Source organism: Puntigrus tetrazona, chromosome 25 (assembly GCF_018831695.1).
Source record: "Puntigrus tetrazona isolate hp1 chromosome 25, ASM1883169v1, whole genome shotgun sequence".
Lineage (NCBI taxonomy): Eukaryota > Metazoa > Chordata > Actinopteri > Cypriniformes > Cyprinidae > Puntigrus > Puntigrus tetrazona.
In genome coordinates this window covers 8,942,704-8,960,398 of record NC_056723.1, presented here as the reverse complement: position 1 = coordinate 8,960,398, position 17,695 = coordinate 8,942,704, and the positions used below count along the sequence as shown (strand labels likewise).

Here is a 17,695-nt window from a genome sequence, read left to right as displayed (position 1 = left end):
TCTGCTGCTAGAACTCTGTGTGGCATTGACCTGGTCTCTAATCTGAGCTGTTGTTAACCTGCGATTTCTGAGGCTGGTGACTCGGATGAACTTATCCAACTTGGCCTATCCATGTGAGCCAGTTTCTTTGTAGCGTTTGATGGTTTTTGTGACTGCACTTGGGGACACTTTCAAAGTTTTCCCAATTTTTCAGACTGACCGACCTTCATTTCTTAAAGTAATGATGGCCACTCGTTTTTCTTTACTTAGCTTCTTTTTTCTTGCCATAATACAAATTCTAACAGTCTATTCAGTGGGACTATCAGCTGTGTATCCACCTGACTTCTGCACAAAACAAACTGACGGTCCCAACCCCATTTATAAGGCAAGAAATCCCACTTATTAAACCTGACAGGGCACACCTGTGAAGTGAAAACCATTTCAGGTGACTACCACTTGAAGCTCATCAAGAGAATGCCAAGAGTGTGCAAAGCAGTAATCAAAGCAAAAGGTGGCTACTTTGAAGAACCTAGAATATGATATATATTTTCAGTTGTTTCACACTTTTTTGTTATGTATACAATTCCACATGTGTTAATTCATAGTTTTGATGCCTTCAGTGTGAATCTACAATTTTCATAGTCATGAAAATAAAGAAAACTCTTTGAATGAGAAGGTGTGTCCAAACTTTTGGTCTGTACTATATATATATATATATATATATATCTGTATGTGTGTATATATCTGTGTTTGTGTATATCTGTGTTTGTAGATAGATAGATATCTATCTATCTATATACTTAAATAAAAACTTATAACACAAAGACAGCACTATAAAGGCCAGAAACATAATTTTTTTTATTGAACACTGACTGCTCTGACAAATAAATATGACAATAAGAGCACTGATGTCCGATATATTCCCTGCTAAAGGGAAGTGCCAATAACTTTAAAATGGGCGACTGTTTCTTAACAGCTTTTTGGTTTTAGACAATTTTCCTAGCATGTTCACCAAAAATTAGGCAACATTCATTGCATGACTGTGCAGCTGGAAATGGAATCGTATCACAAATACAAAGTGACAGAAATGCTTCTTTGTTTTAAAACGTGACTCGCGGTATCACAGGAACCGGATTCCAGCCCCGAACTGAACTCCATCACATATCCTGAGAGACAAAACGCATCAGTACATTACAAATTTCTAATAGTAGAAGGATAGCAAAAGCACTTTAAAAGTGTAATCAATCACATATGTATTTGTGACTGATTATCTACCTGTCTCCGCTCTGGACACCCATGGGAATGCAATAGTTGAGCTCCAGCCGAGCGATGTTCCCTAGACGCAACACAATACCCGCTCCATAAGACCAGCGGATACATTCGGCCAGCTTGCTCAGGTGTGCCCGGGGTCCTTCCCCTAGTGTGTGATTTCAATTATAGCAACAAATGTAAGTAAAAACATGAGGGGAAAATAAAACCATTGCAGCTTTCTTTATCTCACCATAGTTGAGGTTACACAGGTTTCCGGCATTAAGGAAGAAATGTGTTCTGAAAAGGTCTCCGAAGCCGCCTCTGCCTGGCCTGAATGGGAGAGGGGTGTACAGATGAAGCCCTCCAGCCCAATATGCCTCTCCACCGAGATAATCGCCTGTCATCAAAGCCAGAAAACAAACCTTAGTAGTGAATACTGAGAAATGGAGCTTCACTGACAAAGTCAGAGTCAGTTACCTTCACTCTGAGGGCCGATGCTGTACATGCTAAAGCCCCTCACACTGGTGGGACCACCCAGATAGAACCTAAACACGCGTTTAAATACAAAAACAGCATTACTTTGAGTGTTTGTGGGTTATTTCTACCGGTGACAGAGGGAATCAGCTAACCTGTCAGCAATACACGAGGGTTTGTTACCAAGAGGCAACAACATCCCACCCCACAGAGAGGTAGAGAGCACCTACAAAGAGAAGAAATTAAGGCTTTTTATTTTTAAATAAAATAAATTAAATAATTGCCGAAAGTATGAACTTTCGGAAATACACGTTTATCAATTACACAATTTTTATTATTTTAATTTTGCATTAATAATTATTACATTGACTCTTGTTAACCAGAAGTAGTTGCCAAGGAAGCATGTCTAATTTTTTTTTTTTTTAGGTGGAATTATTTAGATTACTATGTTGTTATTAACTAAATTTATGACCACTAAAAACATTTGTTAATTGTTAGCTGAAATAAATATTTTAAAAATATGACATTTTCAGTTAGTTGACATGTTTAATTTGAGCTTAGTTCAAGTTGGAGTACCTCAACTTCTAAAATTTGAATAAGTACTATCATTGCATATAAGGGATACGAAAATACCACGCAATAAAGAAACATAAGCAAAAGTTTCGTCCACAGCATCTCACCGAATCCCAGAACAGAGTCTTGTTGAGCTGAATCTCGAAGTCTTCCTTCAGGAAACTGACATCTCCTCCAGTGTAACCTGCCAGTTCCTAAAAGACCATAAAAACTGATGTTAACAGTGACAGTATTAGATAAACTATTTCTTACAAGGACAACGATTGATTCAAACAAACCTGGTTGATCTTAAATAAGGCACCTTTTCTTGGAAGAATGGTAGAATTGCGCGTGTCGATGACCATTGCATGCTGCGAGGAAAATATCATATATTTAAAATCGGATATGAATGAGTGTTCAGAGAAGTTTCAGAGAAGAGACATACGGAAAGTGAGGACTTCAGGGAATGGCCACTCTCCTCCCTGACAGCGAAGGAAGCCGTACGAGCCAAACAGCCCAGCTCTCTCCACACACCCTCCCACTTCAAAGTGTGATTTGTCCTCCAGATGGGGAACTGGTGATTATAGACCAGACAGTCAACAAATAAATTAGATCATACCTTACACACATATAGTAAAGCCTGCCACATTTACTAAACTGAAAATTAGAGCACAATTCCAAACAGTCAAGATTTCCGTAGGTTATTTACTTACAATGCGCAAATTAAAGAATAGAGGCGAAACATCTCGACCAGCATAATATACCAAGAGCAGTGCAAACTAGCGTAGTCGCAAATAAGCAGAGCCGATGCTCTTTAGGTACAGGTGATCTACTTACGACAAATAATTGGCCATTAAATAATAGTGCAAATACCAGTAATTTGACGTGCACAAATGTTAGTAAATGAAGTTGCATGATAATTTTAATAATCTCTTACCATACATTTTGTGAAAACTTCTACAAATGCATATTCACTAAGTTCAGGCGCAAAAATAGCTCACACCTTTTCAACGCTAATTCTTTATTGCGCGTCTTTAATGAATCCTGACAGTACTGTTTCAACAAAAGATGGCTAGTAAACCTAAATTATTTAAGACATATCTGGTTTGTTAAAATGACAAACGTAAAAATAAATAAAATGAGATCAACTAAAATAAAATTGTAATACTATAAAAAATCATAAAATAAATACTTTACACTGAACTCTGTGGAGACACCTCTGTCCGTTTCTCTGAGTGAGCTCCATGGGAACTGGCCCGTGACTTTATACAAGTTAATGGCGAAGCTGAAAGAGTAAGTGAGTGTCAACAACAAACCTGGGAAAACCGGTTCACAACATTTACAAACAACCGCTGAAACTTGATTACTATAAATCATGTAATCATTGCTTTTATATATTCATATAAAAAATATCCAGTCATTATTTCAAAATCTTAAAAAAACTTTGGGTAAAGTTTGGGTAGGATATGTAGACATAGACGAGATACATTTTTGAATGTTTACAGTATTTAGTAAGGTAAATGTAATTTTTTTTTTTTAATCCTTAAGGAATATTATGTCAGGTTTGCTTACTAATCATAAATATGCTTAACTTTAATGACTATTTTGACAATGACTAACTTAGCCTGTTGACATTAACAAACCAAAATGTAATTTTAAACTGAAATTTTTACCACCAGGCCAAAAAACATACTTGCGCTCAAAGTGTCCAGGCTGGGGCTTGAAGAATGACAAGCCATATGAGGTTTCCTTAGTCCCATAAGAGAATTGGAAGGTCAGCTTCTCTGCACGGCCAAAAACATTAGGCAATTTCAGACCCAGCACCTGAAATGAGAACCAGAACAAAACGGCTGTAAATAATTTTGGTTTCTTAATATAGAAACCAAAATTCACGGCTAACATAGAAATCGAAATTCACGGCTAACAGTGACAATGCAGGAGTCAGTAGCTCACCATGCTTCCCTCGTTGTTCCCAACCATAGTGTTGTAACTTCCCGTCATTCTTCTCAACTCCTTCACCTCGAAAGTCACATCTAGTCCATTCGGCAGAGCATCAGCACCTGATGTTTTGAGAGGAATTCAGACTCTGAATCATCGCTGTTATTATTAGTTATTAACCACTGGTTGTTTGCTCATTTGTCGGACCTTCAGCAGTGTCAATGACAACTTCCACATGTCTGAATATCCCCAGACGCAAAAGTTTCTGTCTGGCCTCATGGGACTTCTTCATTACCTGTAACATAATTGTAAAGAAGTGTAATAATAGTTTATATATTGTAAAAAAATATGTAATAACATTTAATGTTGGCTAAGTAGTATGTAAAAGAAAACTGTAATTTATCCACAAGCGGCATATATATAAAGGGATACTCACATCAATCAAGTTTTTGGCACGGAAAACATCTGCAATCTCATAAGTTAGAAGATCTTCTTTTGTTCTTCCAAGACCATCAATGTGCACATGTTGTACTACAACCTAAACAATTAAAATACATGTGAAAACATCAATATGCCTGGTACCAAAACACATTTATGTACAAGCAGTGGATAGAAGAATCACGTAAAATCCATCTCACGTCTTTATTTTCAAGAACTTCCTGTTTCTCTTCATGCTCTGGTTCTCCCAGGTCCATGTCATCTGCTTGCACCCCCAGCTCAGGTCCTTGCATAGGAAGGGGGTCCAGACTCTGGGTCAACAGATATGTAGAAGTTAGTGGGTTTACTGTTTTTAAACATATTATATTGTTATATTAAGCATGCTCAGAGAACCCGATAGCTCTCATAAATTGTCGTAGTAACAGGGACAATGTATAAAACTACAACAGATACTATAAAAGTGTGCATACAAAAGTATTGTATGACAGCACTAACGTTAGTTTATTAGTATCCGATGCCATACGAGTCTGTTTAAAGTGAGAGTGAGCGTTTGTATGTGCAAAGATGATTTATTATTTTAAAGACAGTTAATCTGGATTAATGTGGAGTAACGTTACTAAACGTCTTCCAGAACTCGGCCTGTCATTCAAATACTCTGTTCAGAGGTCATTCCTTAGTATCTCCAAAAACTCCGGAAAATGCTCTTACCCTGGCATGCACGGTCCCCATGTTTAAAAGACGTTTTACATTCAAATTTCCCCGATATTATAATGAATACAGTTCAGTTTAATACAGAACAATCCGCTGTCTGTCTCTGGCACACTACAACAATCTCCCGGTGGCCGCCATGACACTTGATAGCCACGCCCATTCGGAATGGCGATTGGTGGAGAAGGACAGAACAACTACGTCATGCTGGCGCTTATTTTCCTTAAAAAATACGGAGACAAATTGCAGTTTAAGTTACATTCCATGCGAATTTACACTCTATATTCTTTAGTCATATCGTTTCTTCAACATGTGTTATGAATTTAATTCCTTTTTTAGCTTAACATTGTGGACAACCTGATTACTGGTTGGTTACGCATTTTAGGAGGCGGAGCCAACTCCTGATTGACAGCCAGTTGCCAGACATATCCATGGGAACAGCAAGCGTCCTAGACTGGCTACAGAGGTGTTATAGTCAAGTTTTGAAGTTGAACACGACAGTGGAAATACGAATTTAACACAAGAATGCGTCCGAGGTCGGCTGTGGAGAGTTGGGTTAGTATGAAGACACTTTACAAATAATATAATTTCTGAATAAGAAAATTCCAGGGTGAACTGCCAAGGAAATAGGATCTTATAGGACGCTACATGTCCTTTAAATCTTAATAAAACATTTTAAAGGTTTAAAATAAGTTAAATGTTTCTATTTGATTTGAAATAAATATAATTGATTATATAATCATTTAAAAAATGTCAGTACTGTACTTCACAAAAGCTTTTGTATTGATTATATCCAGGTGTCAGTTCCCGCACAGATGCCTCAAATCTCAAGCCATATAGACCTGAGGCCTATGACACAAGGGCTCACCATCATTCCCAGAGCTAAGAGTGCGTCTCGGATCTCCTCAGGAGAATTCTCAAAGAGGAACACAATCAAGTCTGACTCTGGTATGTTCTATGCAGTTTATTTTCTCAGTAATGAGGGAAAAGCATGTTGTTGAGGAGATTTCTCATTTTATTACTTCTTCCTCACAGCCTCCTCTGTGCAGTCGGTGGCAGATGAGAATCTTTCCTTGGTGGACATTGAAAACCTACTCTTGGAGAGAGTCAGGGACAAAAAAGAAGACTTGAAGGCTGCTTTTGAAGCCTTTGACCAGGAAGGCAACAAAGCTGTCACTAAAGGAGAGTTCAGACGTGTAATTGAGGGGTTTCTTGTTCCACTCACTGAATCTCAGTTTGAGGGTCTGTTGGCAAAGGTGAGTTAATTTACATATTCAAAAGTCACCTACTTCCTTCAGTGCACTTACTGTAATGTTATATTCTGGTATTTCATTCTTTAACATCTGAAGAACATTTCTGTTTCACAAAAGGTCCTTTGTTCAAAAATGATAATAAAAAGCTAAGAAAGACGAGAACTTTGACTGAATGCTTCTTTGTGGAACCAAAAATGGTTCTTATATGGCATTGCTGTGAAGAACCTTTATTTTTAAGAGCGTTAAGCTGTGATGCCCATCATTCTAATAAAACATGTTTTATTAGATTGACTTTAGAGAAAATGGAACAATTTCTTACATGGAGTTTCTCAGAAGATACTGCAACATTTCATCTGCAGTGGGCAGGTAATGCATGTTTTTGTATGTTTATGTTTTCTTAATTATTAAATTTCTTTCACACTGTTCGGGTTTAATAAAATATAAGAATTCTCTCACCCAAGCTCTTTGATCGAACATACAGTAAAAACAATAATGTGAACTATTTTCTATTTCAATATATTTTGAATAAATAAAATTCAAACTTGTTGCCAAGCTGAATTTTCAGCAGCCAATACTCAAGTGTTACATAATGCTTGAGAGGTCATTCTAATATTCTGATTCAGTGCTCAAAACATTAATACAATTAAATGTTACAACAGGAACCATAGTACATTTAAAAAAACATTGTAAAGTTTTTTTACTGTCACTGCTTATCCTTTTAATGTGTCCTTGCTGAATTAAAGTAATAATTTCTTTAGTTTGAACGTTTCAACAGTGTATAATATTTCTTCACATATACAATATATAATGTCTTAACAGAACGGCATGCAGGAGTGGAAGTTACAGAAACTTGTCACTTGGAGAACTACAGTGTCGTCTGAAAGAGAAGGTGTAGAGTATATCATGGTTTAAATATTATATAAATACTTACTTGTTGGCATCAGTGTGTAATATCTTTGATTCTTATCATTACAGATTGGAGGCAATTTGAAAAACATCACTAGGGCTTTTCGGCTGTTTGACTACAACAGCGATGGGCAGATACAGCAACATGAGCTGCGTCAAGTCTTAGAGGGATACTGCTTTCCCATGAGTCAGCTGGAATTCCACAGGTCCCAGTTTTTCAATTTCATGGAGCTCTCCTGAAGTATTATTGTTTTTCCCAGAATGCTAATTGTTTTATGTATAATGTATGTCTTCTCTTTTAGACTATGGTCACATTACAATGTGAATAATTCTGACACAATATCTTACAAGGAGTTTCTTGAGAAGCTTGGTGTTGATTGTGAAAACTATAGAAAAATGGCACCGGATTCTATACAGCTGGGTACAGTGCAAACAGTTATTAAATTCGCATTAGATTACATAACCAGTTAAATCAGAATAAAATATAGTCTGCTTTACACCTTCTTTCAGCACTGAATTGGGACGCTGTGAGTCGTGCTACAACAAGGCCTAAAAGTAAGACGAGAATAAGGGCTTTTTCAAGCAGGTCCAGGGACACCTTGGATGAAGTCCACACCAGGTTTTTGAGCAAAGTGAGTTTGACAGAGATTATTTTTATTTAAAATATATGAGAATTTCATTAAAATGAGTTTGCTGTCTTGATTTACAGATAAAGAAGAATTATAGCCTTGTTGAAAAAGCTCTGCTGGCATTTGACATCACGGACAGTGGGTTCGTCTCTCAGGAGGATCTCAGATCAGTCCTCAGTAACTTCCTCTTCCCTATAGACGATAATATCTTCAAGGAGTTACTGAACAGGTTTGAGATATTAACATATTGTTTATGTACCTCCCTGAAAGCAATTCTGAAATTCATCTAGTTGATTTATTGTCACAGATTTGGAGTGAGCAGCACAGAGCCTGTTCAATGGAAAATATTCCTTGGATTGTTCAAAGATGACATAGCTGTACAGTAAGTTGCCTGTAAAGCTTTTGTTAGTCTAAGGTTTCTGTGTATGCAAAAGTATGATTGATTATGCATATATTTCTAATGCCTCAATCAGGAAAGATTCTGTTCCAGCAACTCCAGACACATGCAGTATTGAAGCAATTTTACTAAACTTACGACAACGTGTTTTTGATAATCAGCCTCTTCTGACAGAAACCTTTCTGGACTTTGATAAAGTAAGTTTTGAAACTAGATAAAAAAAAGAGTTGTAAAGTGTGCAATTTAAATCCCAGCTATTTATAATCATGATAACTGTTTTTGTAGAACAGAACAGGGTTTATTAGTAGAGATGAACTACGCAGGGCTCTGGAGCGCCTGAACCTCTATCTCAGCGATGAACAGTTTACTGCTCTTGCTGTTTTCTTGGATGTGGAACATACAGATGCCATAAATTACCAACAATTCCTGAACTTCCTTCATCACCAAGGACCATTCATGGTATTATTACCAGTACTGTAATAAAGAAAAAAATATTACATGAAGTAAATAAATTCCTAAATATTAGGATTTTGTGCATTGTGACTTTATTTTAGGAAAATCAAACTTATTTGACCCATTTCTTATTACTGCAATGTGAACATTTTGATTACTGAACGATAATAAAAATGTGAACACAGATTAAAAAAAGAATAATAAAATAAAAATAACATGTATTTATTAAGTATTAAATTATATTACAATATTAATTATATATTACAACAATATAAATCATTATAAAATAACCAGAAAGTCAATACAGTAAATAGGGTCAAAAACTATAATTTTGTTTATTTATACAAAATATGAATATTTCATGGCAGGTGTGCATATATATGGGTTATTTGCAAATTTAAAATGACTCCACATATAAAACTGTGAATTTATTCCAGGAGACCCTAAAGCTCAATAAAAAGGTTTCAGAACAGTTTCAAATATTGCCATCCACAACAACTTCCACACAGAATGCTGTAAGTAACTTTCAGATTCAGATTTTGTGTGTGTGTGTGTAATATGTTGCAAAATTTGATTTTATATCTAACTATCTAACTAATATCTATCAACTATATATAACTTTAATTAAAAATAAGTCTATGAATCACTAATCAATCCTAGTTCTATCACACATGATTTTGTCTCTACAGGTGGAACAGATTCTGAAGGAGAAGCTCTCTGAGAACTATGACATGCTGATTGAATCTATCACCAACACAACCCAGAACCAAAGTGACACCATTCCTCTAGAAGACTTTAGGAGATTGATCCGACAACTTGGACTACCGCTGTCTGAGTGCCACTTCAGCAAGTGAGTCTCACTTCTCTGCCCTCAGCCTTACCTCTGGATACTGACTAATTCCCACTGTTTTGCCTTCAAAGGCTTTGTGAACCATTTTTGGAGGGTGGAAGTGTGAACTACAAGCTATTTTTGAAGAGCTTGGGTGTTTCAGAGAAGATTGAGGGCCGCCTCAGTATCATTGAGAGGTTTGTATGATCGGTAATAAGCATAAGAAGTGATACGCTCAGATAAATGTTTTTTTGAAAAATATTTTTTAGAGAGGAAAAGGCACGTGAAGCCTCTATACTGAACTTAAAAGCACAAGCAGTACAGGACGTTGTCCTGAGGAAAGTCAAGGACAGGCTTCAGAGACGTGGGATGTCCCTTCAGGACTATCTGATGTCCAAAAGGAAAAGCATGACAGCAGCTCTTACTCTGAGAGATTTCTGTAAGGTACGATATAAGATCAGGCCAGAATGTTTATAACTATAATCCTGATATTGTGAAGGCAACATTCAATCAGTGTTTTAAGGATTCAATTCTTCACTTTTGCTTTTAGATTCTGGATGACTGTGGTATTTTGCTGGAAGGACCTCAGTTTCAGATGCTTACTGAGTTTCTTGGTTTGAATTTGGGTTCGATTTCTGTTACTGACTTTTTAGCTAATTATGAAGGTTTGATTTTTTACAACACACAATCTATTTTCTTAACACAAACATATGGCACCAAACATAATTTGTCAATTTTTTTTTTTTTTTTTTTTTACACAGAAGTAACAATACCAGAAAAGAGCGAAGACAGACAGACAAAAGATGTAGAAGCGTCTACTCTTTTGACTGCAGAGGACTGTCTAGCTCAACTTAAAAAGAGGATCAAGGAATATCATGGGGTATCAAACCAAAAGATTATTTACTAATTTACTACTAAACAAGTCTCATTGTAGGCCACTCTATATTTAGTCCATCTCATGGTATCAACAAATACAGCCATTTGCAAAAACTCAACCTAAAAATTGAGGCAAAATAAGTCCTGCGGCTTCAAGCATCTACCTTGCTCTTGTTTACAGGATGCTCTGACTGCTTTCCGTTTCATGGACAAGAACCGAGATGGTGTGGTGAATCGGAATGACTTCAGAGCTCTGTTTGACAGCCTGATGTTTGTAACCCAAGAGAAGCAGTATCAGAGATTGCTTGACCTGTTGGGCCTTACGCCTGGCTGCACACTCAACTACGCTGAGTTCTACAACAAAGTTCACTCCGGCACCAAGACAAATTCACATCACCACAATAATGCCTCGTAAAAAACATTCCTCTGGAATTAATATTTATATTTTTCTTACAATTCTTACTAACAATTCTTTCTTACAATTTCTGTAACAATTTTTTTTGTTTCAGACGAGATGGATATCTTGACATTGCGTGTGATCAAGTTCATGACTATTTGGCATCCATTGCACAAAAAAGACCTTCAGAGCTATCAAAGGTAATCTACATCCAGTCCTGGCCACTTTTTTGATGTTCTATGGCCTTTGTCTTGAATATACACTGACACCTAGTGGCCTGGATGTAGCATAGTGCAAAAACATAGCTTTTATTTACCAGTATTGGAGTAGAAATGCATTATTAGCAGACAGCCATGTTTATAGCAAGATGTGTTTATGTTTTATTAGGACAATATAAAAAAACGTATTTGACCAGTTATGTGATCTCAAAATGGAGGCCTCCATGAAGAGACCCGCTACATGTATAAACATGTTAATGAGGAATTAAACATACTCTTTACATAACAATTGTGTTGACAGGCCTTTTGTCATTTGGGTGAGGATGTTAAAAGCATCATGACCAAGAATGGTCTAAAGCAGCTGCTTTTTAAATACAATATGCCCATTACACCAAATGAGTTTGAAAAACTCTGGGACAGGTAAGAATTAAATAAAAGGTATTTGATCAGGTAAGCTGAATCAGCATTAGCATGGTGTTAACTACAATATAATATACAATATATATGTATATATATGACAAGCATTCAGAAATTTCAAACGTCTTATTTGTGTTGTAAATAAAACTCTTTTTTCACAGATATGATGAAGAAGGGAAGGGCTTTGTCACTCAGACAGTGTTTTTAAGAAAGCTTAATATCACATCAGATGATGACAGCCAATCAGACGCTTTACAACAACAGCTCACAGAGAGGGCAATTTCCTCAACTGACCTGGAAGTTATGCTACAAAATCTTAGGTAAAAATGATCTCTGTATCAAATGACAAATGTAACAGTGGATGAATATATTCTCCTCATGCATGTAGTGTTACATGGACCTATCTGTGTTTGAAGGAAGTGGATTGGGAATGACTTTGAGCGTGTGAGTGGAAGCTTTGTGATTCTGGATAAAAACAAAGATGGTCATGTGACCTTGACGGACCTGCTCTCTGTCCTGCATAGACATGGATTTCGACTACGTGAACAACAGCTCACACATCTTTTGAACCTGTAACTCTCTATATCACACATGTTCATTTACTCAAAATATGATGAGTTACTACATTGTACTTCTTCTTTTCTTTCAGCCTTGGCTTTGATAGCAATCTGAAGGAGCTGCCATACCTTGATTTTCTAAAGCATCTCGCTGGACCTCCAGTTTCCAGCGGGTCTGCAGTCGAGCCTCTTCAAGGTCCGACTGTGTTTTCTCCAGAACCAGTCGAGGACACAGAGGAGCTGAGCCCAGAAAAAACAATACAACGAGTCAAGGAGCTGGTTACTGCTTCCTCAGATACTTTCTACAAGGTACTGACTGTTTTTATATTACACTATATAGATATTGCTATGTTTTAACCTGAAATGGGCTCGGTGAAGTATACTGTAAATACTAATAAGTAAAGGGGGTTTAATGATTTTATTTAGCAAGGAAAGCACTCAAAATCATACCAACCCCAAACTGCTGCTGTGCTTTGTTTTCTAGGCCTTCTCTGCGTTTGATAAGACGGGAGATGGTATGATACCACAGACAGAGTTTCGACAAGTGCTGGACCATTTCTGTATGCGTCTCTCAGATGCGCAGTTCAGGAAGTTGCTGTCTGAGCTGAGAATAAACGGAGAAGAGGAGATCATGGTCGACTGGAAGGAATTCCTCCAAGTCTTCAACCTCCACAATCAAGAGGTCAGAAGTTTTTTAGTGAGTTTGTACTTTTTGCACAAAATGAAGTTGGCATTATTTAGAATGGTCTAAGTAGCATATGAAGTATAATAAAACGCTATTTATTTCTAACAGACAGCAGATGAATGGCTGAAGAAAATCCATAAGATGCGCTTTCCTAATCAGCCCCGAACTTTAGTCATAAGTGACATTTTGAAGCGGGTCCAGGAGGTTGTGACGGGCCGCATATACACTATAACAAAGGAAATGGTAGACCTTGACTATGCCAATATAAACACGATCTCCAAAACTGACTTTAAGACCATTTGTGATCGTCACTTCATGAGGCTCACCGACGAACAGGTAATTTCCAGTACCACATGAGCTTCTATAGTAATTCCTTTAATAGCCTGAAAAACAACAACAAAAAAACTCTTTCAGTTTCAAGACCTGTGGAAAATGTTACCAGTTAATGGCTTTGGGAATTTGGAATATCGAGAATTCCTGAAAAAGTTCAGTGGAGAACAACAAGGCCTGGAAAAGGCTGCTAAATCATTACCAGGTTCAGCAAGAGCAACGCTGGAGAGACCAATATCCCTCAGACGCCCCAAAACTGCGCCCTGTGCCTTTAGACGCTCTGCGGTACATTTACTTCATATTGATTTACTTCTTCTCTTTGCACTGGATTTTACAAGTTCTCTCATGTCTTTTGTATCCCATCACCCTTGTCCACAGTCATCAGTGTCAGAGCAGCTTCAGAGACCCTCCACCGCGAGCAGAAGGTCCGCACCACTGATGAACTGTGAGGATGTGGAGATGAAGGTACGTTCCAAGATCCAGGACTGCTGGAGGCACATCCAGAGGAGATGCAGGCAGGAGGACCCCGAGAGGACCGGAGAGATAGATGTGGATGTGTTTCTAGGTACATTGTTGAGATTTTAACGGTCACAGCACTTTTCAACCATATAAAAAATCTTTTTAAGGAAATTTTTCCAATTTTCTTGAAGCTCTCATATATATATATATATATATATATATATATATATATATATATATATATATATATATAAATATAGAAAAATCATTCATTGGCCAAAAAGTGGAAAGCTAATCATAAAGTACTCCAAATGATATTTTGTATTTCTGTTTATTGCTGTTTTGTTTTGTTTTTTGCAGCAGCAATTTTAGTTTCTTGCATTAAAGATTGTATTTGATGATTGTCATATTGCTTGTTAATAGTGAATTTAAACTGATGTTGTGCAGACATACTCCAGGGTCTCCATATTGAGCTGGGACCCCTTGAGTTTGAGCAGCTGGCTCTCAAATACGACATTAAAAACAGTGGACGTCTCTCTTACCCGGACTTCCTGCGGCACTTTGTGCTGATGTTCAGTCCTCAGATAAACACTACATCCCACAGACTCAAACTGCAGCTCCCCAGAACACCAGTGAGTTCACTTCTGTCATTTTAAATAATTGATGAATTGTGAATATACTCACGCAGCATTTTATGACTTCCTCCTTCAGATGAGTCCCGGGCCGCTTAGTGGTCAGGGTGCTGAAGCCATGCTGAGAATCTCCAGGCCTATCCAGCTCTTCTGGAGGCAGATGAGGCACAAATTCATAGCCTTTGACAAAGAGCGCTCTGGAAAGATCTCCATTCAGGACTTTAGGAAGGTAGGAAGCACTCTTTTATACTTAACCCTCATTTTGTTCATATTTAATTATTCAACTTTTTGCATAATTTCTTTAGGTTCTGAGACAATACAGCGTGAATCTGTCAGAGGAGGAATTCTTTCATTTTACTTCTTTTTTTGACAAGAACCTCACAGGATGGATTTCATACAATGATTTTCTGCGCATTTTCCTTAAATGAGTGATTTGTTTGTTAGTTTGGAGTGTTTTAGCAACACTGTTGTTACATTTTAAATAAAAACTAAACTTGGTTTAATTAATGTTTTGGTTTTATTCATACAGCAAGAGAATATGTTTTTAACAGGAAATGTATTTAATATTAATAACAATTTTAAATTATATTCCTTTCATATTTTATACGAAGAACAAAAATATTATTAGTTATTATTTAATAGTATAATATAAAATGTACACAACCAATCCTTTCAAGATCACTTGTGTTTTGACAAAAAAATGATCACAGCAATGTCTTCACTACACAATGTTGTTTTTCCAGTACATGACCTCTGCGATTGCAACACACTGTTTCGTAATAGTAGAATGTAGCCAGATACTATCAGTGCTAATGACTGACCTTCATTTGGACTCACCGTAATTCATCGCACTTGCACTGCATAACCTCAGCTACTCATATGCTGAAGAACATGCAGGAATCCGCTAAAGACTGGAATATTTCTTTTGCCGGCTGTGGATTTCTGATGGCTTACTACTGTGGAGTCTACAGCTGTTTATTTGAACGGGCCCCATTTCTACTTAAGGGGGTGAAGAAGATTTGTGGGGCTTCATCTGGTGCCCTCATGGCTGCAATACTAGCATGCCAGATGTCTCCGGGTATGTTTCCTCAATTACTTTTAGTGAAAACCTCACACAAGTTGAAAAGGTGGCATTTGTCATGAATCCAAAAGATAAATCTTTTACCACGCTAGTTTTAAAACCTAAACATATTTTAGAAGCCTCGTTAAAGAAATTATTTAATTATTTTTGATGACTATTCTATACAATAATGTTGGTGATCCTAAAGGAAGTTCCATTTTGAAGCCAAATGCTGTGAACATTTGCTGGAAATGTCTCGGGAGGCTCGGAAAGGCACTCTGGGTGCTGTGCGTCCCTCCTTCGACCTGCTAAGGACCGTACGACGCTTCCTAAATCGTGACCTGCCCGATGATGCCCATCTGCTCGCACGTGGACGGCTGTTTGTGTCCCTCACGCGAGTGTCAGATGGGACAAATGTGTTGGTGTCTGAATTTGACAGCAAAGAAGATCTCGTTCAGGTGAACTCAGCTACCTCTTGCTCCCTGTGTGATGAACGGATAAGCGTTAATGAGGTTTTATGATGCACACTTTGCTCTCTGTCTGCAGGCTCTGATTTGTAGCTGCTTTTATCCACTGTACTGTGGCGTGTTCCCTCCAAGCTATCGTGGAACAGTACGTAGCCGTTTGACTGTATTTTCGTGATAATTCGAAATAATTTTTAGTTTTTCGAACTATTTTGGAATTTTTTTAAAAGTGCTAACGTTTTATTCGTCTCGATGTCTTTATTGCCTTGATATTACTGACACCTAGCGGTGCGGATGCAGCATCGCGCATGAGCGATGGAAAACCGCGCTATTATCGAGCCCAATATTCCACAAAATATTAATATTTCTAAGTTTAGAATTTCTAAAACGTCAAAAATGTGGCGACCCGCTCCATGTAAAATAAAACATTTTTTGTTACACTTTTTGTTTCAATCAAAATGTAACGTTTTGAATAGGAAAATATTTGCTCAGTATCTTTTATTTAGTTAGCCGTAATTAAATGCAAATTAATTCAAGTTTCAACCATTTTTTTAATGGTTTTCCCCATCTCATCTGTTTTCAGAGGTATGTAGATGGAGCACTGAGTGATAACATGCCCTTTTCTAGTCTGAGGAACACAATCACCATCTCGCCTTTTTCTGGAGAGAGCGACATCAGTCCTTACGGCAACCCTTTTTACTTCCATGATATATACTACAATAACGTCAGCATTCACATCAACTTCATCAACGCACACCGAGTGGCCATTGCATTTTTTCCTCCAGAACCAGAGGTAAATCTTCAAATGCTTGATTTTCAAAAACACACTTAGGCCCGCATGACCTTATTGCGGTGTTTCGTAAGGTCCTGGCTGAGATGTGTCAAAATGGATATAAAGATGCTTACCTGTTTTTAAAAGAAAATGGTGAGTAGCTTTAGACTCTTCTTGAAGATGATATTTGGCATAATCGTGTGCTTGTTGGGATATAATATTGTTTTGCTCATTAGAACTCCTGAAGCTCACATCGCCACTGTCAGAGCTGATCCTAGCTGACGAAAAGAGAAAATATTTTAGTGAAAACAAGCTAAGAGTGACCGGGAATTCTAATAATATCCTTCCAGAGTCCATCAAAAATGGTAAGACAATAAATAACGTACATCCAATACCACGAACCAGGAAAATTATATGAGGAAAAAAAATCTATTTTTCACCTTCTCCAGTATTTTATGAGGCTAGCATAATGGAAAATGATGACACAAGAAGTCCCCTCTCAGTAAAGCTGGTTTACTGTCTAATGTGGTGTGCTTTGCCAGCGGAGATGGCATGCGTAATGCTTTTAAGGTATACATGTCAAAAAAAAAGAGTGAAATTGAAATTTCAAAATCTTAATTTCATGCTAATCCCTAACTATTTTTTAGGCTTGCTGAGTGCGCTCCAGAGTTGTGGTCATATCTGCTGTGGATATGGCAGATGACAATGAGAACGTTTGGACAAATATTGAAGAAAGCTTTCTCAATAAGGTTTGAAAGAGATTACAAATCTAAATAGTCCAAATATTAAGTGTGACGCCCCTAAATAACAATTTCTTTACCAACTCCCTTCAACTGCAAACCCAACCCAACAACCTCTTCTACCTGTTCTTACATGCACTGTGTAAATATATTAAATAAAGAGGTTTCAATAACGATTTTAATCTTTTTAAATGGCCTCTAAATTAAAGATATCATTTCTAAAAATTACATCAGATCAGTTTGTTAGTGTGTTTAGTGCTTGTTTTCTGTATAATCAATCG

At 37.2% G+C, this 17,695-nt stretch overlaps 3 protein-coding genes across 6 annotated transcripts; 2 read left to right on the top strand and 1 right to left on the bottom strand.

Annotated features, from left to right (window-relative positions):
- Positions 1–813: 813 nt before the first annotated feature.
- samm50 (SAMM50 sorting and assembly machinery component) lies at positions 814–5,491 on the bottom strand. The gene is made up of 15 exons (XM_043227243.1): positions 5,341–5,491; positions 4,833–4,943; positions 4,631–4,732; positions 4,402–4,489; positions 4,210–4,316; positions 3,950–4,080; positions 3,454–3,541; positions 2,702–2,830; positions 2,556–2,627; positions 2,385–2,471; positions 1,860–1,930; positions 1,708–1,775; positions 1,481–1,627; positions 1,255–1,396; positions 814–1,145 (listed from the first exon to the last, which is right to left on the bottom strand). The coding sequence occupies exons 1-15, from the start codon at positions 5,359–5,361 to the stop codon at positions 1,100–1,102; spliced, it is 1,410 nt and encodes a 469-aa protein (XP_043083178.1). The 5' UTR covers positions 5,362–5,491; the 3' UTR covers positions 814–1,099.
- Positions 5,492–5,760: 269 nt separating this feature from the next.
- On the top strand, positions 5,761–14,870 carry efcab6 (EF-hand calcium binding domain 6). Its single transcript, XM_043227571.1, has 31 exons — positions 5,761–5,895; positions 6,138–6,288; positions 6,376–6,596; positions 6,880–6,959; positions 7,413–7,482; positions 7,569–7,705; positions 7,802–7,920; positions 8,010–8,131; positions 8,209–8,357; positions 8,436–8,510; positions 8,602–8,722; positions 8,811–8,984; positions 9,416–9,493; positions 9,668–9,828; positions 9,900–10,004; positions 10,077–10,251; positions 10,358–10,472; positions 10,569–10,687; positions 10,865–11,094; positions 11,193–11,280; positions 11,600–11,718; positions 11,877–12,035; positions 12,132–12,287; positions 12,365–12,581; positions 12,757–12,954; positions 13,066–13,293; positions 13,372–13,572; positions 13,666–13,852; positions 14,194–14,378; positions 14,458–14,607; positions 14,684–14,870. The coding sequence occupies exons 1-31, from the start codon at positions 5,866–5,868 to the stop codon at positions 14,804–14,806; spliced, it is 4,443 nt and encodes a 1,480-aa protein (XP_043083506.1). The 5' UTR covers positions 5,761–5,865; the 3' UTR covers positions 14,807–14,870.
- Positions 14,871–15,166: 296 nt separating this feature from the next.
- Positions 15,167–17,659, top strand: LOC122330997 (patatin-like phospholipase domain-containing protein 2). Of its 4 annotated transcripts, XM_043228404.1 has the most exons (8): positions 15,167–15,456; positions 15,664–15,896; positions 15,985–16,050; positions 16,486–16,695; positions 16,767–16,827; positions 16,911–17,039; positions 17,124–17,244; positions 17,322–17,659. In XM_043228404.1, exons 1-8 carry the CDS (start codon positions 15,258–15,260, stop codon positions 17,449–17,451), a joined length of 1,149 nt encoding a protein of 382 aa, XP_043084339.1. In that variant the 5' UTR covers positions 15,167–15,257; the 3' UTR covers positions 17,452–17,659. The 4 variants fall into 4 exon arrangements, with proteins under 4 accessions (XP_043084339.1, XP_043084341.1, XP_043084338.1 ...); XM_043228406.1 differs by lacking the exon at positions 17,124–17,244; XM_043228403.1 differs by having other exon boundaries at positions 17,124–17,659.
- The last annotated feature ends 36 nt before the right edge of the window (positions 17,660–17,695 follow it).